Source organism: Balaenoptera acutorostrata, chromosome 4, assembly GCF_949987535.1.
Source record: "Balaenoptera acutorostrata chromosome 4, mBalAcu1.1, whole genome shotgun sequence".
Lineage (NCBI taxonomy): Eukaryota > Metazoa > Chordata > Mammalia > Artiodactyla > Balaenopteridae > Balaenoptera > Balaenoptera acutorostrata.
In genome coordinates, this window is record NC_080067.1 from 44,176,150 (window position 1) to 44,201,799 (window position 25,650).

The window sequence follows — 25,650 nt, forward strand, 5'->3', positions numbered from 1 at the left end:
AATTAGAAATATATAGTCAAAGGGTTTTTGTTTGCCAAAAAATAACCTAATCTGTTAGTCCAATTATATGTGCTTTTCCATATCATTATTTTACTCATCCATAAAAAAATTTCTTAGCATCTTCATATTATTATTTCTTTAAAGAAATAAATATTCAGTCCACTTCTATAATGGCCAAGTAATCTCCTATCAGACTGATCTGCATTTAAATAAAATGTCTAAGCTTTAGACAACATTTAAAAAGCAAACAAAAAGAAAATACCCCTATGTGAAAGTGACCAAAAGCAGGAAGATTCTGGAGGAACATTGACACTGAGAATGAGGTGACAGCCATGGGGTCAGGGTTTTTTGTTGTTTTTTTTTTAATGATTTTAAACCTGAGGGCAGGCCCCAGTCTGCACCATACAGAACCAAAATTCTGATAGAAAACTGGTAGAAAACTCACAGTCATTCTGGCTTGAAGAACTACAAGACAGTGTTTGGGGACAACCACAGCTGCAGGAAAGTGAAAAGTGAACCCCAAATGGGAGTGAGCCAGTGGGAGGGAATCCCAAATACTGCATATAAACTCTGCCCATATGTCTGGCTGAGCCCTGAACTACAGGTGCCCTGGGCAGACTCCAAGCTGCCTAGTTAAAGATGAAAGAACTGAACTGAGATTTGAGCTGTTGCCATAGAGACAGAGTTTGCATTTTGAGGCCAACCAAATTAATTGCCTGCTTAAAGCAACACCACTCCTACCACCACCACCACCACCAACAGTATTTAGAGAAATATAACAGAATCTAGAATTTCCATAACATAACATTCACAATGTCCAGAATATAAAAAAATTACTCAACATAGGAAGACACAGAAAAGCATGATCTATTCTAAAGAGAAAAGACAGTTAATAGGGACTGACTCTGAGATGACCCGGATACTGAAATTAGCAGACAAGGATTTCTGAAGGCACAGTTATAACTCGCTCAAAGACATAAAGGAAAATCTACTTTAACTCGTGAAAAGATAAAAAACCTCAGCAGAGAAATAGAAACCATTAAAAAGAACGAAATGGAAATTCTAAAACTGAAATAGACATTTGTCTTGATCTTATATGATTGGGTTTTGTAACAATACTCAAAAAGTTAACATATTAAGAAAGATTAATATTCCAGTTTGTTTGTATAGACTTCTCATTAATAATTCATTATATGAATGTACCTTAAAATAGCTTTGAAAGCTATTTTAATAAGTTTATAAATGTACAAAAAATGTTAGATTCTTAATGGGTTTGCCCTACTTGAATGATAAAATTGTAAGCTACAGAAAATTACGTAAACAATTATATAACGAATTATTACAAGGAGGAAACTCTTGCAACTACCATCCAGGTAAAAAAATAAAACCTAATCAGCTAGCCTAGAAGCTTCATGTCCTGGGCCTAATAATAGCCAACTCCTTCCTCCCTAAATTGATCATTCTCATGAATTTTATGGTAATCACTTATTTTCTTTGGAGTTGTATTACCCAAGTTTTATCCCTAAACACTATACTTTAGTTCTACTTTTTCTTTTATGAAAAAATGTTTTTTTAAAACATGTTGTTTCCTTTATTATCCACTTTTTGTAAAATAGCTTTAAGTATTATACTAACATACAATAAACTGCCCACAACTTGACAGATTTGACATACAAGCCCATGAAACCATCACCGTAATCAAGCAGCACATGAGCATACTTAGAGCCTAGATACTGGTCTCTAATACCATTCCCATTCAAAGGAACAAGGACTCCTCAGAGAAATGGGTGATTCCAAGGCTGGGGCAGAGTAGCTATACCTGAAACAGTTTGTTATACCGAAAGTAAGGAAGTGCTTATAAAAGAGGACGGGATCATGTTCCAACGTCATTAAGAGCCAGCCGGAAGTGGCCCCCAGTGGCTAAGCTTAGAACAATTTGTGTGCCAAAATAATTAAGTACAATAATGAATTATACGCCATTGAACAAAACAGGAGTTCATGAATCCATACCAATAAGGAAATAAATAATGGGAAGAAGGGAGGCTCCTATCTAAAGTAGAATGCTGAGGGCTTACTAATAAATGGTCAGGGAGACTTGGAGTTGGAAAAATCATCATCTAGCAATGACTGTCATAAAGATTAGGTGAGGCAAAAACCATTAATGGATGCTGTATCTAGGGATAAGTGTTGATGAAAAGCAGAGCATGTGTATGTACCTAAAGTGTCTCTTATAGACTGCTTACTGGTTGAAAGGGAACAAAACCCCTCAGTAATAATACAGTGGAAAAACTGAGCAATACCTTGACCAGGTGATCAAAATTAACATCACCAGATGAGAGGCAGATGATCACGTGCCTCCAGATGTGGTGCTCTGAGAAGTGCTCGTTCTCACCTATGTGGTTTTCTGGCTGAGAGTACATATCCTTAATCCAATCAGGAGGAAACCAGAAAAATACAAAATGAAAAAATTTTTATTTAAAAAAGTATGAGGGGTTCTGCATTCTTCAAAACTGTCCATGTCATAAAAAGACAAAGACGGACTGGAAATATTCCAGATTTAAGGAGGCTAAAGAGACATACCAAGTAGGCTGACCCTACCTGGACTATGTGCTAGAGGAGAAAATGCTATAAAGGCCCACTCAGAAAATTAGAATATGGATGCTAGATTAGAATATTATTAATGTAATTATTGTATGTAAAATTATAACATTGATTACCCTCCTGGTTATATGAAGTATCACTTTCCTGAGGAAAGGCAGGCTAAACTATTGAGAAGTAAAGGGTCGTGTTGTATGTAACTTATCCTCAAATGGTGCAGGAAAATTTGTGTGTGGGTTTCAGGGGGAGAGAGAGAGAGAAAAGGTTGAGGGGACAGGGGTAGGGGTAAGGGAAAAAAACAAATGGGTTAAAACAATAATAGGGGCTTCCCTGGTGGCGCAGTGGTTGAGAATCTGCCTGCCAATGCAGGGGACACGGGTTCGAGCCCTGGTCTGGGAAGATCCCCCATGCCGCGGAGCAACTGGGCCCGTGAGCCACAACTACTGAGCCTGCGTGTCTGGAGCCTGTGCTCCGCAACAAAAGAGGCCGCGATAGTGAGAGGCCCGCGCACCGCGATGAAGAGTGGCCCCCGCTTGCCGCAACTACAGGAAGCCCTCGCACAGAAACGAAGACCCAACACAGCCATAAATAAATAAATAAATAAATAAATAAAAAACAACAAAAAAACACATTAATAATAGATGAATCTGGGTAAAGCCTATTGGTGTGCTCTTTGTACTATCATCATGTTTACAACTTTTTGTAAGTTTGTAAGTTTTGTAATTATTTCCAAGTAAAACATTAGAAAATAAAGAATAAGGTAAAGAGTAACATGCCATTAAAAAGTGAGCAAAGGTTGTACTCAGGTGAGTCACAAAGGAAAGAATACAAAGAGCCAAAGATGCAGGGGTACAATTTTTCATCAAACTAGGATTTTTTTTTTTTTCTTAGTTATACTACCCAGTATTAGCTAGGCAGTGGAGAAATAGGTATTTACAAACACTACTGAGATTATAAGTCAATAAAATCTTATTGCAAGGTAGAGTCATTATGAATTAAAAGTCTTAAAAATATGCAAGTTTGAGTCTAGCAAAAATTATCCTAAGGAAATAACTGCATGTGAATAGAAAGATTTATCTCTATGAATTTCAAAATACCTTGCTTATAAAAGTGAAAAATTTGGAAATTTTAAAATACAGGGGATTAGAAAATAAGTTATGATTCATCCACAGATTAGAATACTACATAGCTATTTGATAACTATAAATATATCACGTAATGACATGGGAAAATATCCAGGATATATTACTAAGTGAAAATATGTTTAAAATATGCATGACTTAGACAAATGGACTATAATGATATCAAAATATAAAGACGATGTTCTTTTTTGTGGATTCCTGTATTTGCCAAGTTTTATACATTCACTTTTAAATCAAACAACAACGTTCCTTTTAGAAATGCTTTGAGATTCAGCAGCCCCAGCCACAACTTTCACTCTATGTTCAGACTCTTATACACACTTTTCCAAATCTAGAGTCAGGGACAGCAGAACACCTTTAAGTGGTTATTTTACTATGTGGACAATAAATTTTGGCTGCAATTTAAAAAAAAAAAGCTCCCTGGGCAGTCTACCATCCCAAGAACTCCCCTCACTATGGTCATCTCCCACCCCCATGCTGGTTAAGCCACTCTTTTTATGGTCTGCCCTTCACTGCCCAACTGTTATCTTCCCCTTCATTAGAATGGGAGGAATTGGAAGGAATAGAAAGAATGCCTACATCTCTTTAAACACTGCATTCCTTCTTTTACCCTCAGCAAATAGTGTTAATCCTTTCTCTTCAACTGCTCTGAATAAGCCTTCAGAAAGGCCCCTGCTGCTCCTGCCAATCAAAGCAAAGGAAATAAGATAGAGTAGTTGGATATTTTCCTCTAATTTGAAAGGCAAGGGTCATACCATTCCACTTCTTTATGTGAAATAGCCATTCTTAAACTGCCTCCTTGATATTTCTACTTTGCTGTCCAAAAGGCATCTCAAATCTAACAGATCAAAAGCATTGCTTTGTATTTCTCTCACCCCCATATCTATTTCTTTTACAGATTTTCCCACTTCATTAAATGGCACCAACACATAATGATACTAATAGGTAACACCTTATATATCTCACACGAACCTCAAACCAGCCCTTACTCAGCCCTTGTTACAGTTGAGGAAACTGAAAACAGAGAGGTAAGTAACATGCCCAAGGTGACATACTGCTAAGTAGTACTGCCCCAGCAGTCCGGATTTGGCTTCCAGGCTGTTAGTCACTATACTCTACTGCCTCTCAACTGTCTACCTGATGCTGAAAAGCCCCAAACCCCATCCTTTATTATTTCCTTTCTTTTCCAGTCCTCTTCCTCCCCGGCCACATCTACTCCATTGGTAAATCCTGTGAGAGTGACCCCTGGCATATATTTCTCTCTATCTCCACAATATAGCCTTACACTAAACCAGCCACTTCTCACTTGCATGAACGCTGGGCCTCCCACCTAGTCTCCCTGATGGCTCCTGTACTCCCACTTCAGTCCATTCTCCATGCAGCAGCCATGCCAACCTTTTACAACAAATCAAATCAGTTCACTCTATTGCCAAACCCTCCAATAGTTTCCCTCTGCCCTCTGCATAAATCCAGAATCCTCACTGGGCTTTGGACACACTGGTATATTCATTTCTTATTGCTGCTGTAACAAATTACCACAAATGTAGGGGTTTAAAACAATACAAATTTATTATCTTACATTTCTAAGGTAAGAAGTCCTAAAATCAAGATGTCTTGAGGGCTGTGTTCCCCCTGGAAGCTGTAGAGGAGAATCTGTTTTCCTGCCTTTTCTAGCTTCTAGAGACAACATGCATTCTTTGGCTTGTGGCCCCTTCTTCCATCTTCAAATCACATCACTCCAACCTCTGCTTCCATCCTCACATCCACTTTTGTGATTTTGACCCTCTTGCTTTCATCTTATAAGGACCTTTGCAGTTATAACATTGAGTCTGCCTAAATAATCCAACATAATCTCCCCAGCTCTATATCCCTAATTTAAACACGTGCAAAATCCCTTTTGCCACATAGGATAATGTACTCACAGATTTCAGGGATTAGGACATGAAAATCTTTGGAAGCCGTTATTCCGTCTACCACAACTGGCCTTCATGTTTCTTTTCTTTTTTTTTTTTTAAAGTATTTATTATTTTATTTATTTTATGGCTGTGTTGGGTCTTTGTTTCTGTGCGAGGGCTTTCTCTACTTGTGGCAAGCGGGGGCCACTCTTCATCGCGGTGCGCGGGCCTCTCACTATCGCGGCCTCTCTTGTTGCGGAGCACAGGCTCCAGACGCGCAGGCTCAGCAACTGTGGCTCACGGGCCTAGTTGCTCCGCGGCATGTGGGATCTTCCCAGACCAGGGCTCGAACCCGTGTCCCCTGCATTGGCAGGCAGATTCTCAACCACTGCGCCACCAGGGAAGCCCTGGCCTTCATGTTTCTTTAACTTGTAAAACTCACTCCCAAGAATTTTTTGTCCTTGATCTCTCTGCTTCCAGATGTTAGCTTATTAGCACTGTTAGCTCCTTTCTGTTACTCAGATCTTAACTCAGAGGTCATGTGCCCAGGGGTGCCACTCTGTCAAAAGGATACCACTCTTCCCCAACACTCACATTCTTTTATGCCTGTTTTATGTTTTTGCAGCACTTAACGTTACCTGGAATTACCTATTGTGGCTTGTCAATCTTGTTACTTCAGTATCTAGTGCTTGTACACAAAAGAGTCATGGCACATAACTGCCTCTCCATGAGCATTTTGTATTGAATGAGTCAATGAAGGAAACCTAGCCTGTTAAATCTAGGATCATGTGAAAGTGTATCTGTACTCTGACACTGGATTGCCACCAGGCCACCTGCTTTCTAGGCAAAAAATTCTCATGAATGATGACAGAAGAGGAAAATCAGGAGAACATTATATCTTAGAAGGCAATAATAATGTTCCAAGAACATCTCAACTGTGCAAAATGTTGCTGTTATTCGGTCAAGAGCTTTATAAATAAGAAATTTATGTTGGTTATGGCTGACTATTGCTTACAATTATTAGTTAAATGAGGAGGAGGTGGCTGCTAATAAAATTAAAGTGTAAGTAGGTTACAAAGGTCCCCAAATTAGAAAGTGTATTTCATATCACCACTTTAGACATATTCACTAGTAATTGATACATTATAAGTCATTTAAAGTGAATTTTGTTCTTTTCATTACATATGTGAAAATGAATACATTCACACTGTAAGCTATTTAAGCAATATATAAGCATATAGAGTAAAATAAGAGTCTCTATACACCCCTGACTCTCACTTCCAGAAGGAACTGTTGTAATCCTACCAATCATTTATTCAATGAATTTGAATCCATATATATTTGTATGTACATTCATATACATTTTTAACATGAATGGAATCATTTTTCTGGAGTCATATTTTTAATCTCTAAAATTCCTAATAGCTTTTTTTTTGGTAACAGCCTGTTCTTCTTTAATGGTTACAATCCTGGACATACTTTGAAGTATATCCTAACTTTAAAAATTTATCTTAACATCTTCTGTTTGCTATTTAACAATTTCTCTAGGTGTTCAAGCTTTTCTGTGTGAATTCAGAGCCATGTGAACAAGGCTGGGGGAAGGTTTTTCTCACATACCTGGTAATCTTTGGTTGGGTGTTCATCCTAAGCCTAAGATTCTGGTTTGTTGTCTGCTTTGCTGTTTATTGTTGCCCTAGATTGTTTCTGAAGGTTGTGATGAAGGGGCAGAGTATGGTGGGGGCACTGGAGGTTTGTCTTGGGATGTAGGGACAGTGGCCTCTGGGATTCAGTAGCTGGCAGGCTCCCCAGCTCCAGTCCCCACACTCATTGCTTTATTCTGGGTGCAGATGCCTTGCAAATGCTGCTTCACACAGGACCTGTTGATTGGGGGTGGGGTGGGGCTGGTGAGGGGCCAGTGGCTTAAATGTTCCAAATATGATTCCTCAGAGTGGGCTTCATTGGATCGCCTGGATCAGAATCATGTGTGTGTGTGGGGGGGGGGGGGGGAGTGCATTACAAATGCAGATTGCTCAGGGACACCCCAAACCCAAATTTAAAGCCAGAATGTCTGTGGGAATGGTGCCCAGAAACTGATCCTGGGATTGGGTCTGTGAGGGAGGTCATACTGTAATACACAGTTTCAGTAAACTACCCAGGATTCTTCTGCAGATTGGAGTTTGAGAACCACTGTTCTGATGATTTGCCTTATCCCACTCCCTTCTCTTTGTGTTAACTGATTCCAAGTAAAGTCCTGCCCGTCACATGCCCACCACACAACTGGTTTTCCTCTAGTTTATTCCTCTGCAGAGTTGACCCTTTTTATTATCCTTCCTATGTATTCTCTTTCAGGAATTCCTAAAAATTTCTCACCCTCTATAGCAGCCTTTCTTATTAGTCTTATTTACTTATCTTATCCTATATACATATATATAAAAGTGTTATTTCCTAGTTCTTTCTCCTTTTCTCTCTCTCTCTCTCTCTCCATAAATATTTAAAAGCAATAAAGTTGCATTTCACAGCATCCATATTTTGCATTACTTCAGGAGGGTCTTCTCTAAATTAATCTAGATATTATGACACAAATAAATTTGTACAAAATGTAATCAATTTTCAGAGCATCACTAACACTCTACCTCTAGTAAACATTACTAGTTACCTTCTGGACATGTACTATAGCTGTCTTCCTGGCCATCAGAGCCCCATTATCATCTGTTCTCAGGGTAAATCCTGCCTGACCTGGGGTAACTGTGGTAGTCCTGTTCCCCTTGCCAATGATTCATTTAGGAGAGGGTATGTAAAGGGTTCCAGCCAAGAGATGTAAGGAGAGGGCTGTTTGGTGGCTTCTGAGAAATTTTTATCTCACTTCTAAGGAGACACCAGAAAAACAGGCCCTTCCTCCCTCTGGGGTGGTTACACTTGGATGTGGTACCTGGAATTGCAGCCATGTCATAATCATAGGGGACTTAGCCTTGGGGTGAAGCCAGTGCTGAGGGCAGCAGAATAGAGACAGAAAGAACATCAAGATCCTTGGTGATATTGTTGAGTCACTGGATTGACTAAACCTGAAACCACTCTACCTCTGTTACTTATAGCTCAAAGAATCCTAAGTGATAAAATCTCTATTTTCAAATATACAAGTTCTTATAAACCTTGGAAAATATTTTCTTATAAATCTTAGGAAAAAAAGAACCCGAAGTTCATCCATTTAAAAACTGCCTTTTCCCCTTAAGTAAAAACCCACAAAACTTATATCCAAACATTTAAAAATCTTTAAACAAAACAATTATCCTAAGCTGGATGGGTGAAACTCATTCCTCACCCCAGCCCCCACAAAGAGTGAGGATTAAAATTTTTTAAAAAATATGATTTCACACCACCTTCCAATTTCTGGAAGTTCAAACAGGTTTGGGTATATAGAGCAAATCTCCAATTTATTAAGAAATTGCATGTCAAAAATTTTGAGTGAATTATTTTGACTCCAAACTGAATTTATCATAAAATAATAGCCAAGTTGCAAATTTGGTTTTAACCTATAAATAAAATAGTACTTACATACTACTGGGGACTTCCTGAGCTCTGAGTACCCTGAGCAGTCCCAGGCTCTGATCCTACATGCCTGCCCTACTCAACTTCATCCTAGTAGCGAAGGAGGGTAGACGGAGTAGAGATGGAAGAGCTAGGTACAGGCAGCACAGAGAAAGGTCTCCAGCAGGTGAGACCATTTAACTGGCTCTATCTTTCATCAAGTTTTCTAAAAGTGGATGCTCTGCCCATTTTCTAATTTTAAGAAGTTCTCACACAGGTAGGAAGCACCAGTTTTATTATAAACTGAAACAACAGCATCAGTATTTCAACAGTTCTACAGTGATTTCCTCCAGGTAATTCATTTGATGGACTTTACTGAGTGGTATTTTCTCCCTCCAACTCCAATCTACTCTGACTCTTATTTCTCAGCACTCATATTATAAATTATATTAAAAATTAACAAAACTATCACAAAGCATGTATTAATATTAAATGGGCTGTGGCCTGATGAGGCAGGCCCTCTGCATGAGACATTCATGAGGCCAAAGCCCTCCCTGATGTAACTAGAGGGTGGGGATTAATGATTTTCTGGCAATTCCCATCTTGCTTCTTTTTTACATGTATCTTCTCATCAGAAAGTTCTTGCTGGGTGCAGTGAGTCATGCTAGGACCTCTTGCCCACTTATTCCTTCAACCCCAACTAACATACACAGACAGTTGAACTATTATTTACTGAACTGTTGACCACAGTGTTATAAAGCATGAATATTTGGTTTTTCTTGGCTTTTGAAAATAAATTATTTTGCTACAAATAATCAAAGTATACATTAATTTGATAGAGTATTTTTGGAATTTGTTCTTCCTTGTGTTGTTAAGAATTTTGTTGAACACATTGTTCTTAGGAATAGTCCATGGTCAACACAACATTTGGTTGCTAAGAATTTTGAGTATTTATATTTCTTATGAGGTTCATCCTTCTAAAATATAGGAACTGAAAACCAAAGCTACCAGATTACACACCACAAAGTAAAAGAATTTATTTACTTTTCAAAGATTATATAAATTCTATTTTAGTGTTATAATTATAGATGTACTATATTTATACTATCATTTTTGAAATTTCTGAAATAAAATCATTTTTAAAAGAAATAGAGAGGGCAGACAGCAGAAGCAAGAAGAACTACAATCCTGCAGCCTGTGGAACAAAAACCACATTCACAGAAAGACAGACAAGATGAAAAGGCAGAGGGCTATGTACCAGATGAAGGAACAAGATAAAACCCCAGAAAAACAACTAAATGAAGGGAGATAGGCAACCTTCCAGAAAAAGAATTCAGAATAATGATAGTGAAGATGATCCAGGACCTCAGAAAAAGAATGGAGGCAAAGATGGAGAAGATGTAAGAAACGTTTAACAAAGACGTAGAAGAATTAAAGAACAAACAAACAGAGATGAACAATACAATAACTGAAATGAAAAATACACTAGAAGGAATCAATAGCAGAATAACTGAGTCAGAAGAACGGATAAGTGACCTGGAAGACAGAATGGTGGAATTCACTGCTGCAGAACAGAATAAAGAAAAAAGAATGAAAAGAAATGAAGAGAGCCTAAGAGACCTCTGGGACAACATTAAACGGAACAACATTCGCATTATAGGGGTCCCAGAAGGAGAAGAGAGAGAGAAAGGAGAAGAGAAAATATTTGAAGAGATTATAGTCAAAAACTTCCCTAACATGGGAAAGGAAATAGCCACCCAAGTCCAGGAGGTGCAGAGAGTCCCATACAGGATAAACCCAAGGAGAAACACACCGAGACACATAGTAATCAAATTGACAAAAATTAAGGACAAAGAAAAATTACTGAAAGCAGCAAGGGAGAAATGACAAATAACATACAAGGGAACTCCCATAAGGTTAACAGCTGACTTCTCAGCAGAAACGCTACAAGCCAGAAGGGAGTGGCATGATATACTTAAAGTGATGAAAGGGAAGAACCTACAACCAAGATTACTCTACCCGGCAAGGATCTCATTCAGATTCGATGGAGAAATCAAAAACTTTACAGACAAGCAAAAGCTAAGAGTATTCAGCACCACCAAACCAGCTCTACAACAAATGCTAAACGAACTTCTCTAAGTGGGAAACACAAGAGAAGAAAAGGACCTACAAAAACAAACCCAAAACAATTAAGAAAATGGTCATAGGAACATACATATTGATAATTACCTTAAACGTGAATAGATTAAATGCTCCAACCAAAAGACACAGGCTTGCTGAATGGATACAAAAACAAGTCCCATATATATGCTGTCTACAAGAGATCCACTTCAGACCTAGGGACACATAGACTGAAAGTGAGGGGATGGAAAAAGATATTCCATGCAAATGGAAATCAAAAGAAAGCTGGAGTAGCAATACTCATATCAGATAAAACAGACTTTAAAATAAAGAATGTTACAAGAGACAAGGAAGGACACTACATAATGATCAAGGGATCAATCCAAGAAGAAGATATAACAATTATAAATATATATGCACCCAACATAGGAGCACCTCAATACATAAGGCAACTGCTAACAGCTATAAAAGAGGAAGTCAACAGTAACACAATAATAGTGGGGGACTTTAACACCTCACTTACACCAATGGACAGATCATCCAAAATGAAAATAAATAAGGAAACAGAAGCTTTAAATGACACAATAGACCAGATAGATTTAATTGATATTTATAGGACATTCCATCCAAAAACAGCAGACTACACTTTCTTCTCAAGTGCGCACGGAACATTCTCCAGGATAGATCACATCTTAGGTCACAAATCAAGCCTCAGTAAATTTAAGAAATTTGAAATCATATCAAGCATCTTTTCTGACCACAATGCTATGAGATTAGAAATGAATTATAGGGAAGAAAACATAAAAAACACTAACAAATGGAGGCTAAACAATACATTACTAAACAACCAAGAGATCACTGAAGAAATCAAAGGGGAAATCAAAAATACCTAGAGAAAAATGGCAACGAAAACATGATGATCCAAAACCTATGGCATGCAGCAAAAGCAGTTCTAAGAGGGAAGTTTATAGCTATACAAGCCTAACTCAAGAAACAAGAAAAGTCTCAAATAAACAATCTAACCTTACACCTAAAGGAACTAGAGAAAGAAGAACAAACAAAACCCAAAGTTAGCACAAGGAAAGAAATCATAAAGATCAGAGCAGAAATAAATGAAATAGAAACAAAGAAAACAATAGCAAAGATCAATAAAACTAAAAGCTGGTTCTTTGAGAAGATAAACAAAATTGATAAACCATTGGCCAGACTCATCAAGAAAAACAGGGAGAGGACTCAAATCAATAAAATTAGAAATGAAAAAGGAGAAGTTACAACAGACACCGCAGAAATACAAACCATCCTAAGAGACTACTACAAACAACTCTATGCCAATAAAATGGACAACCTGGAAGAAATGGACAAATTCTTTGAAAGGTATAACCTTCCAGGACTGAACCAGGAAGAAATAGAAAATGTGAACAGACCAATCACAAGTAATGAAATTGAAACTGTGATTAAATCTCTTCCAACAAACAAAAGTCCAGGACCAGATGGCTCCACAGGTGAATTCTATCAAACACTTAGAGAAGAGCTAACACCCATCCTTCTCAAACTTTTCCAAAAAATTGTGGAGAAAGGAACACTCCCAAACTCATTCTATCAGGCCACCATCACCCTGATACCAAAACCAGACAAAGATACTACAAAAAAAGAAAATTACAGACCAATATCACTGATGAATATGATGCAAAAATCCTCAACAAAATACCAGCAAACCGAATCCAACAACACATTAAAAGGATTATACACCATGATCAAGTGGGATTTATCCCAGGGATGCAAGGATTCTTCAATATACACAAATCAATCAATGTGATACACCATATTAACAAATCGAAGAATAAAAACCATATGATCATCTCAATAGATGCAGAAAAAGCTTTTGACAAAGTTCAACACCCATTTATGATAAAAACTCTCCAGAAAGTGGGCATAGAGGGAACCTACCTCAACATAATAAAGGCCATATATGACAAACCCACAGCAAACATCATTCTCAATGGTGAACAACTGGAAGCACTTCCTCTAAGATCATGAACAAGAGAAGGAGGTCCACTCTCACCACTATTATTCAACATAGTTTTGAAAGTCCTAGCCTCGGCAATCAGAGAAGAAAAATAAATAAAAGGAATCCAAATTGGAAAAGAAGAAGTAAAACTGTCACTGTTTTCAGATGACATGATACTATACATAGAGAATCCTAAAGATGCCACCAGAAAACTACTAGAGCTAATCAATGAATTTGGTAAAGTTGCAGGATTCAAAATTAATGCTCAGAAATCTCTGGCATTCCTATACACTAATGATGAAAAATCTGAAAGAGAAATTAAGGAAACACTCCCATTTACCATTGCAACAAGAAGAAGAAAATACCTAGGAATAAACCTACCTAGGGAGACAAAAGACCTGTATGCAAGAAAACTATAAGACACTGATGAAAGAAATTAAAGATGATACCAACAGATGGAGAGATATACCATGTTCTTGGATTGGAAGAATCAATATTGTGAAAATGACTGTACTACCCAAAGCAATCTACAGATTCAATGCAATCCCTATCAAATTACCAATGGCATTTTTTACAGAACTAGAACAAAAATATCTTAAAATCTGTATGGAGACACAAAAGACCCTGAATAGCCAAAGCAGTCTTGAGGGAATAAAACGGAGCTGGAGGAATCAGACTCCCTGACTTCAGACTATACTACAAAGCTATAGTAATCAAGACAATATGGTACTGGCACAAAAACAGAAACATAGACCAATGGAACAAGATAGAAAGCCCAGAGATAAACCCACGCACCTGTGGTCAACTAATCTATGACAAAGGAGGCAAGGATATACAATGGAGAAAAGACAGTCTCTTCAATAAGTGGTGCTGGGGAAACTGGACAGCTACATGTGAAAGAATGAAATTAGAACACTCCCTAACACCATACACAAAAAGAAACTCAAAGTGGATTAGAGACCTAAATGTAAGACCGGACACTGTAAAACTCTTAGAGGAAAACATAGGAAGAACACTCTTTGACATAAATCACAGCAAGATCTTTTTTGATTCATCTCCTAGAGTAATGGAAATAAAAACAAAAATAAACAAATGGGACCTAATGAAACTTAAAAGCTTTTGCACAGCAAAGGAAACCATAAACAAGACAATAAATATATAAATTAATAAAAGAAATAGTACTCTGGATGTCTTACAAGGGCATTTTCTTATCATTTGTTTTCCAATATTTTCTTTCTTACTTATATAAGGCATAAGCACTCCAGAACTTCAAAGATACTCAACTGTCTTTTTGAACCTAAAATTGATTATTTATTTATTTATTTATTATACAGCAGGTTCTTATTAGTTATCTATTTTATACATATCAGTGTATATATGTCAATCCCAATAATCTTATGAAACATCTTCAATGCTGTTTCTTCCGGACAGATAATAAAGAGATAATAAGACAAAAAGTTCAGAGAATATTAAGTTACTACATTTGAATAATCAGGGAAAGCTTTAATACCTGGATAGGTAAGTTTCTTACTGAGAGAAAGAAACATTTCATATATTTAAAAATATTTACAGGTCCTTCAATATAGGCCAGAAAAGTAGCTGAGAAAAATTGCAGTAGACCATACCAACACATCCAAATTACTGCCCAGAGTCACAGAGAACACATGGGGGTCTTTCTAAATTCTTACAGGTTGTTTAATGTTTACCATCTTACATGAGCTTTTCTTTGTAGTTGTCCATCTCAGTCACTGCCTTCTGAAGTTTTAGCCCAAGTGCTTCAACTTGACACTGTAAATCTGGAATGACATAATGTGTTCTTCTGATTAGTACATTTTAAGTGTCCAGATATTTTCATAGAGTAAACCACATTCTTTTAGCATTGCCACTCACCTCCTGAAGAATAATGCAGCTGTTTATTCCACTTTGCTTGGATGACCATATGTAGCTCATCCCTACTCTGATGTCCCACAGAATTAATAGGTTTTGACAGGCTCAATTTATTGGCCTCTTTCTGCCCCCAACATCATGCTAATTTTCAAACAGCTAACAGGCTAAATTTTACTGATGTTTTCAAAGGAAATTTATGTCGCTGGCACACATATGAATTTTTGATCATATGGCTCACTTCTGAAACACTTGACTGCCTGAGCTAGCTCTTGTGGCCTGGAACTTAGAAGTATTGCTAAGGCCTCCCAGTAGAACTGAAATAGATAAACCATGTGCAAGGCTTCCAGTAAAGAATCTGTTAACTCTGGGTAGTGTCTAATAGGCATTTTAATGACTTTCAAGCCAGGAAAATACAAGCAGGCAATTGGCTTCCACAGAGTCTTGAACTGAGGAATTCAAGTAGTGTTTGAGAAAGATTATTCAGGCAGCCACGTCTCACATGTGTGGATGCAGAACTGAAACTAAAGCAGAAAGAACATATGGCTTGAATGATCTGAGACCCACCATTAGCCTGTGTGTGTGAACTAAGATCTGAACCCCAGCCCCAATAACAGCCCTTGTTGGTACTCTTTTTGGGAAAAGGTGGAAAACAAATTTACACAGGTGGATTAACTGACTTCTATGAAGAAAATAATTTTAAACATTGGAATTTATAAAATTTCCATGTTACATCTGTTCAGGTGTTTTAATAACATATTTTTAATAGTAAACTTTAAAATCTTTTTGTAAAAAATTTTGATAGATCTTTATTGGAGTATAATTGCTTCACAATACTGTGTTAGTTGATGTTGCACAACAAAGTGAATCAGCCATATGCATATACATGTCCCCATATCCCCTCCTTCTTGAGCCTCCCTCCCATCCTCCCTATCCCACCCCTCTAGGTCATCGCAAAGCACTGAGCCGATCTCCCTGTGCTATGCTGCTGCTTCCCACCAGCCAACTTTTACATTTGGTAGTGTATATATGTTGATGCTACTCTCACTTTGCCCCAGCTTCGCCCTCCCACCCCATGTCCTCAAGTCCATTTTCTACGTCTACCTCTTTATTCCTGCCCTGCAACTAGGTTCATCAATACGACTCTTTTTTTTTTAGATTCCATATATATGCATTAGCATATGGTATTTGTTTTTCTCTTTCTGACTTACTTCACTTTGTATGACACACTCTAGGTCCACCCACCTCACTACAAATAACTCAATTTCGTTTCTTTTTATGGCTGAGTAATATTCCATTGTATATACGTGCCACATCTTCTTTATCCATTCATCTGTTGATGGACATTTAGGTTGGTTCCATGTCCTGGCTATTGTAAATAGTGCTGCAATGAACATTGTGGTACATGTCTCTTTTTGAATTATGGTTTTCTCAGGGTATATGCCCAGTAGTGGGATTGCTGGGTCATATGGCAGTTCTATATTTAGTTTTTTAAGGAACCTCCATACTGTTTTCCATAGTGGTTGTATCAATTTACATTCCCACCAACAGTGCAGGAGGGTTCCCTTTTCACCATACCCTTTCCAGCATTTATTTTTTCTAGATTTTTTGATAATGGCCATTCTGACTGGTATGAGGTGATAACTCATTGTAGTTTTGATTTGCATTTCTCTAATAATTAGTGATGTTGAGCATCTTTTCATGTGCCTCTTGGCCATCTGTATGTCTTCATTGGTGAAATGTCTATTTAAGTCTTCCACCCATTTTTTAACTGGATTGTTTGTTTTTTTGATATTGAGCTCCATGAGTTATTTGTATATTTTGGAGATTAATCCTTTGTCTGTTGTTTCATCTGCAAATATTTTCTCCCACTCTGAGGGTTGTCTTTTTGTCTTGTTTATGGTTTCCTTTGCTGTGCAAAAGCTTTTAAGTTTAATTAGGTCCCATTTTTTAATTTTTGTTTTTATTTTTATTACTCTAGGAGGTGGGTCAAAAAAGATCTTGCTGTGGTTTATGTCAAAGAGTGTTTTTCCTATGTTTTCCTCTAAGAGTTTTACAGTGTATTGTCTTACATTTAAGTCTTTAATCCATTTTGAGTTTATTTTTGGGTATGGTGTTAGGTAGTGTTCTAATTTCATTCTTTTACATGTAGCTGTCCAGTTTTCCCAGCACCACTTATTGAAGAGGCTGTCTTTTCTCCATTGTATGTTCTTGCCTCCTTTGTCATAAATTAGGTGATCATATGTGCATGCATTTATCTCTGGGCACTCTATCTTGTACCATTGATTTATATTTTTGTTTTTGTGCCAGTACCATACTCTCTTGATTACTGTAGCTTTGTGGTACAGTTTGAAGTCGGGGAGCCTGATTCCTCCAGCTCCGTTTTTCTTAAGATTGTTTTGGCTATTCAGGGTCTTTTGTGTTTCCATATGAATTGTAAGATTTTTTGTTCTAATTCTGTGAAGAATGCCATTGGTAGTTTGACAGGGATTGCACTGAATCTGTAGCTTGCTTTGGGTACTATAGTCATTTTCACAATGTTGATTCTTCCAATACAAGAACATGGTATATTTCTCCATCTGTTTATGTCATCTTTAATTTCTTTCATCAGTGTCTTATAGTTTTCTGAGTACAGGTCTTTTGCCTCCTTAGGTAGGTTTATTCCTAGGAATTTTCTTCTTTTTGTTGCAATGGTAAATGGGAGTGTTTCCTCAATTTCTCTTTCTGATTTTTTGTTGTTGGTGTATAGGAATGCCAGAGATTTCTGTGCATTAATTTTGTGCCCTGCAACCTTACCAAACATCAGTGATATTGGTCTATAATTTTCTTTCTTTGTGATATCTTTTTCTGGTTTTGTTATCAGGGTGATGGTGGCTTCGTAGAATGAATTTGGGAGTTAAACTTTAAAAACTTTATGCATCCATACAAATATATAAAATTTCTATACGTATCTTCAGTCTACCTTCTTAACTTTGTTTCGTGAAAATGAGCCAGTTCCTTAAATCAGAAAATAAACTCACTCTAAACAAATGTTTTAATTAGAATTTACTAGATATTGGTATAAATCTTTATGTTTATTCAGCATGTTCACATATATTAATGTTATCCCTCAAATTGCTACATAAGTGCAAACAGCCCCATTTTTCAGATGATGAGAAATGAGATTTTCTTTGATTCTCTTGCCTAGTATCTTACAGTGAATAAATGAATTAGCCAGCAGTCAAACTGACAAGATTTTAAACTCGGGTAAGGGGATTTATTTGAGAGAATGGCTCCTTGAATAAATAAATAATTCAATATGGACTTACTTGATAGATAATATTTGTATGGTACATCTTTTTCACTTATCAAGTGATATCATTATATGAGAGAACAGATAAAATAACGTACACATAGAGAATTTAGTTTTGAGGGTAACCGTTTGAAACAAGGCAATCTCTAATGAATGTTGCATAATGTGTTGCTTTGTTATTAAGTACATGTGGGCTTGCAGAGGGTTCTATTCACACAGGCACAGCTAAAACATTTCTGCCCATCCTCTGAAAAATAAGGAGGGAAGGAAGTTGAGGTTTGTTGATGGTATACTATTCCAGGCACTGTGCAGGGTGCTTTCTCCTATTTCATTTAATTCATAGTCACAACTATCATGAAAAACAGATACACATTTTATTTTTACTAGAAGGCTCTAGGAATCAGAGTAATTAACTGACTTATCAAAGGTCACAGAGCTAGTTAGAAGTGATCCCGTGATTCAAACTGAGGTTGGCTTCATCCCCAAAACTTTATCTTTCTAACTCTCTTACACTGACTGTCAAAAATATAAAAGCTACAAGGAGATATGATATTTGTCCATGAAAATGTGGTTAGTGTGGCCATATATTTGTTTAGGATAGCCTAGAATATTTAAAGAGGTATAGTTAAGACAAATGAAAAGTATTATTTATTACTGCATAAAATATGTAGTGAATTAGTCTAATGTCTAATTCCAAGAGGTGGTTTAGGTTTTAGAAAGTTTAAAAATTAATATAATTAATGAAAGCTATTAAGACAAATATGGTATCCTTGTGACTGACTTAATAACACTGACATCAGAGAGAACAATTATGCCTTTCTGTTAAATGTCCCTTGGTGCTTTTGTCAGGATATAATCCTAAACTAGATGAAGCATGGATCTGAGCCCACATGATAAATTCTATGTTATTACTTCTAAATGCAGCTATTGTTAAGAGGAAGAACTGATTATCTTAAAAATAAACTCCAAAGAATTGGTACCTGATATGTGAATTTTATGCTATTAATTCTCAATTACCTAATAATTGGTAGAATAGTAGACAGTAAAAATGGTAGCTAATTCAAAACCCATTTTTACAGCATTGTGAAGTATTCTTAGGATCACATTTGAATATACTTGTGCATCAAAGTTCCAGAATTTACTATATTTAAAGGAAAATAAACTACACAATCATGACCCAACTCAAGAAAGGAAAAGCTATTATACTTTCCAGTATTATTCTCTCTACATACCCACCTAAATCTCCTTTTCTCCCTATTTCAAGATAAACATAGATCCTTAGTCTTTAAATCACAGTACCCAATGAGTAGGGAAGCCAGTTCCTTCAGATTATTCACTATGTATTTACAGCATCTCTAAGTAAAAACAGGGAAAGCAAATCAATGTTTTACTTTAAAACACAGAAACCTCTGGAGGTTGTTGTGTGGAAATATAAGTAATGTCAACAAATAAATCATTTTACTTAAGGAGAGAGGATACCACGTAGAATCGAGAAAAATAGATTCATTATGAATAATCCATAATGTAAACAGCCCACCAGTGTATAGTTAGAAGCTGGTTAATATATTTTCATAGCTTTTTTTTTTTTTTACCTTTGAATATATTTTCTGTAATAAAGAAGTACTAAGAATTATTTTTTAAATACATAGGACATATCTTTACTGTTCTGAATGAGGTATAAGCATGTTATTGGTTTATTATTGGTTCTGATAGACCAGTGGGGTCCTTTTGTTTCTGGAAGCAGAGTGCCCAGTTCCTGTCCTTAATAAATAAAGGCACATAGTTAGGCTAAGCAGCAGAGAGATTAAGCCACCTGCATAAGACAGCTCCTTCAGTTCCTGATGCAAGGAATTCTTAAATAAGTGTATTGTTCTGTGTAGTCCTTCTCTATAGTTAAATAAATTCAACTTCAATTTTCTGTCATTCAGCATGACATTGGATTATGAGGCAAAAGGCCCTGAATGCCTACAAAAAGAAAGGAAGCATTGGCTTTAAACACCGTGCAGATGTAAGGCGGAACCCATGGAAACAATCCAAAATTTACAACAGCAAATTCTACTATAATGTGACTGCGTTCTTTGCAGATATTAAATAAGAAGCAAATGATTTGAAATGAAGACAAAAAGGAGCTCTTAGCCTCTCTTCATATGAAGCCAGCTGCTTGCTGGATAGCATTACATAGGCATCAGATTTGGGGTAATTAGTCATTTAAGAGAATCCTGTTATTCCAAAAGGTTTCTAGGATCTACAAATACAAAAGGTATTCATAGTTAGCTATTTTATAGCAGGATATAAAACTTTACAGTCATTTGGAGGGTATATTAAGTTAGTATACTGTTTGAGAAAACAAACAAAATCTTTATAGTGGAAAGATATTTCAAGCTTAAAACTTTCTGGATAAAGAAAACACCAAAAAATTTAAAAACAAATCTGATTCAAAGTGCAATATGAAAGAAAATGATTCCAGGTTCAAGCAGCAGAATGGAGGAACAAGCAGGCAGGAGAACTGGCAGCCAGAAATCCAGATCCAGGATAATTTTTTTAATGAAAAGGTGAAGGCTACATATATATTTTAAATGGTACAGATAATTGATGAAAAGGAAAAACAAAAGCTCACTGCTCTTTTAATACACTCCTAAGACAGGGTAACATAGAGGTGGAGTGCAAGAACTCTAAAGCCAGACTGCCTAACTTCAAAGCCTGGCTCTGCTTCCTCCTTACTAACTGACTTTAGGTATTTCAGTTTCCTAATCTATAAAATGGTTATTACAGCATAGGATTGTTCTGGGAATTAAGTTACTTAATATATGTAAAGAGGAGAACAGTGCCAGGCACACATAACTACTGGTTATCATCACTGGGGGTGGTAATAAGGCCCCCCTCCCCCCACTTCTGTTCTGAATCTCATCACTTCTTGCCTGAGGACCTCATTCTTGCAGTTGGGCCTGGTGTCATCAGTGGTTATCTTTGTATGGGGAAGAGTAAAAATGAAGGTTTTAACTACATATTTAAAAAAAAATCTACAGAGTAACTATGACAAAATGTTAAAACTTGTAAAATACAGGTGATGGACCCACACACATTTGTTATATTATTCTCTGTATTTTTCAGCGTTTGACTATTTTATAGATGTATTGTTTAGGGAGGGGTCTTGCTTGTGCAGATCAAGTATAGTATGTTCTGTACTAAGGAGTCTAATCAACTCAGTTCTGTGTGTCCAGGGTACAAAAGAACACAAGGGGAATAGAACTTGGTGGGGGTGGGGGATGAGGTTGAAACTGTAAAAACAAGCTATCTGATTTTGTGAATAGGGAGCAGAGAAATTCAGTCGCAGTTGAAGGGGGATATGGTAATGAGGAAGGTTCTTTATTTTGTTTTTGGTTTTGTTTTAAGATATCAGGACATATTTATTTGCATTTAATTAGAGAGTGCCCACACTTGTGAATTTAATGTATGCCATCTAACCTGTACCTATGTGTGAATAAATAGTACTTTTTGCAGGTGTTTTAAAAAACTACACAAATGATGTGAAGCTATAAATGTCATTTTAATTCTTACTTTTTTCACTACATTGTTTTTGAGACCTATCCATATAGCTATATGTAGATATGATTTATTCCTTTCTGACTGATATGTAACATTTAATTGTGTGCACATACCACATTTTACTGATCTAGTCCAATAGTGATGAAAACTAGGTTGCTTACAACTTAGCAACTTAATAATCCTGCAATAAAAGCTTTTTACCAGAGGTGGGATCAAGATGGCAGAGTAGAAGGACCCTGAGCACTCGGACAGGAGCAGAACAAGTTCCACAGTGGAGACTACCATCACCAGCATGGCCGTGAGAACACACACTTGGGGAGGAGTTGAACCAGCTCAGCAGTGTGACTCAACCCCTCCAGCCCTGACCCAGCTTCTAACCAAGGCGTGCATACCAGGGAAAAAGTGGAACCAGCTCAGAAGTGCAGCCCAAATACTTCAGGCCGCAGCCATGCCCCCAACTAAGTTGAAGACTGCCATCACATGAGGGAGAAGCTGAACTCCCTCAGGGCTCTTGCTCCAGCCCATGGGGCCCTGGCCCAACCCCTGATAGGGCGCTGACTTCCATGGAGCCTAGGAAGAGCCTTGGCTCGCACCTGGTTCTAGTTCCAGCCCCTCCGAATCCAGCCCTACCTTGCACCACAGTGGCAGCTGCCAATGCACCCTGGGGGAAGATCTGGCCTGTGCTCACTTCAGACCCAGCTCTCCTAGCAGAGCCACTGGGCATATGCATACTACATAGGGACACTTCCACATAGCAACATGCCTTCAAGACCAGGATAGGTAAATGGTTCACCTAATCTCATAGAAAAAAAAAACAGAGAAAATTAAACAGAATGAGAAGACAGAGGAATATGTTTCAAATGAAAGAACAAGATAAAACCCCTGAAAAACCCTACAGAAACAGAGATAAATAATTACCTGGTAAAGAGTTCAAAGCAATAGTAATAAGAATGCTAACTGAACTTCAGAAAAAAAATAGACGAACACAATGAGAACTTAAACAAAGAAGTAGAGAATATAAAAAAGAACCAGTCAGAGCTGAAGAATACAATAACTAAAGTGAAAAATATACTAGAAGGAATTAACAGCAAGATTATGTGATACAGAATGCATAAGTGGTCTGAAAGACAGAACAGTGGAAATCGCCCAATCAGAACAGCAGAAAGAAAAACAAAATTTTAAAAATGAGAATAGTTTAAGGGACCTCTAGGACAACATCCAGTGTACTACCATTTGCATTATAGGGGTCACAGAAGGAGAAGAGAGAGAGAGAAAGGGGTAGAAAATGAATTTGATGAAATTATGGTGGAAAACTTCTCTAACCTGAAGAAGGAAACAGATATCCAAGTATAAAAAGCACAGAGAACCCCATACAATATGAACCCAAAGAGACCCACAATAAGATATATCATAACTAAAATGGCAAAAGTTAAAGAGAGAATTTTAAAGGCAGCAAGAGAAAAACAAAGAGTCACATACAAGGGAACACCCATAAGTTTACCAGCTGATTTTTCAGCAGAAACTTTGCAGTCCAGAAAGGAGTGGCATGATATATTTAAAGTGCTTAAAATAAAAAACCTAAAACCTAGGATACACTACACAGAAAGTTTATCATTCAGAATTAGAGAGATAAAGAGCTTCCCAGACAAGCAAAAACTAAGAGTTCATCAATACTAAACAGACCTTACAAGAAATGTTAAAGGGTCTTCTTTAGGTAAAAAAGAAAAGGCTACAACCAGAAATAAGAAAACCTAGGAAGGGAAAAATCCCACTGGTAAAGGCAAATAGATGGTAAAGGCAGTGGACCAACTACTTAAATAAGCTAGTATGAATGATAAAAGATAAAAATTGTAAAATCTACTAAAACTGCAATAAATAGCTAAGGGATAGGCATGAAAATGTAAAATATGACATCAAAAACACAAACTGGGGAGGGGGAGGGAGTAAAAATTGTAGATCTTTTAGAATGTGTTTGAACTTAAATGACTATCAGCTTAAAACAAGTAGATATAGGTCAATATATATAAACTCCATGGTAACCACAAATCAAAAAAACCTACAATAGATACACAAAAATTAGAGAGAAAGAAACACAAACATAACACTAAAGAAAATCATCAAACCACAAAGGGAAGAGACTAAAAGAAGAACAGAGAAGAACTACAAAAACGTCTGGAAAACAAGTAACAAAATGGCAATAAGTACATACCTATCAATAATCACTTTAAATGTCAATGGACTAAATGCCCCAATCAAAACACATAGGGTGGCTAACTGGATTAAACACAAGACCCATATATGCTGCCTACAAGAGACTCACTTCAGAGATAAAAACACACACAGACTGAAAGGGAGGGGATGAAAAAAGATATTTCATTCAAATGGAAACCATAAGAAAGTGGGGGTAGGAATACTCATAACAGACAAAGTAGACTTTAAAACAAAGTCTACAGGGACTTCTCTGGTGGTCCAGTGGTTAAGACTCCATGAGTCCACTGCAGGGGGTGTGGGTTCAATCCCTGGTTGGGGAACTAAGATCTCACATGCTACAGAGTGTGGCCAAAAAACAAAACAAAACACAAAAACAAACCCAAAGTCTACAATAAAAGACAAAAAGGGGCATTATATAATGATATAGATCAGCACAAGAAGAGAATATAACATTTGTAAACATATATGCATCTAATATAGAAGCACCTAAATATATAAAGCAAATATTAACATGTATAAAGGGAAAAATTGACTGTAAAACAATAATACTAGGGGACTTTAACACCCCACTTATATCAGTGGACAGATCATCCAGACATAAAATCAATAAGGAAACACTGGCCTTAAATGACACAGAAGACCAGCTGGACTTAACAGATATCTATAGGACATTCCATCCCCAAACAGCAGAATACACATTCTTTTCAAGTGCACATTGAATGTTCTCCAGGATAGATCTCATACTATGACACAAAACAAGTCTCAATAAATTAAGGAAGATAGAAATTATATCAAGCATCTTTTCTGACCACAACAGTATGAAATTAGAAATAAGTAACAGGAAGAAAAATGGAAAAAACACAAACATTGGAGACTAAACAACATGCTACTAAAAAACCAAGGATTCAACAAAGGAATCAAAGAGGAAATCAGAAAATACCTAAGACAAATGAAAATTAAAAACACAACTTTCCAAAATCTAGGGGATGCAGCAAAAGCAGTTCCAAGAGGAAAGTTTAGAGTGATACAGGCCCACCTCAAGAAATAAGACAAATCTCAAATAAACAACACAACCTACCATTTAAAGGAATTAGAAAAAGAACAAACAAAACCCAAAGTCAGCAGAAAAAAAGGAAATAAATAAAGCTCAGAGTGGAAATAAATAAAATAGAAAAAAAAATAGAAAAGATTGATGAACACAAGAGCTATTTTTTGAAAGACAAACAAAATTGATAAGCCTTTAGCCAGGCTCATTAAAAAAAAAAAAAAAAAGAGGACTCAAAATTAGAAATGAAAGAGAAGTTACAACTGATATCACAGAAATACAAACAAGAGAAAGAGAATGCTACAAACAGTTATATGCCAACAAACTGGGACAACCTAGAAGAAATGAATAAATTCCCAGAAGCATACAAGACTGAATCAGGA

General features: G+C 36.8%; 1 protein-coding gene across 1 annotated transcript in view; it reads right to left on the reverse strand.

The window, feature by feature from the left end:
• LEKR1 (leucine, glutamate and lysine rich 1) overlaps positions 1 to 25,650 on the reverse strand; it is a 268,126-nt gene that overhangs the window by 70,064 nt on the left and 172,412 nt on the right. Inside the window, exon 7 of the mRNA XM_007164823.2 lies at positions 15,004 to 15,085. Coding sequence (XP_007164885.2) covers positions 15,004 to 15,085 — 82 coding nt within the window. The remainder of the gene's footprint in view (positions 1 to 15,003; positions 15,086 to 25,650) is intronic.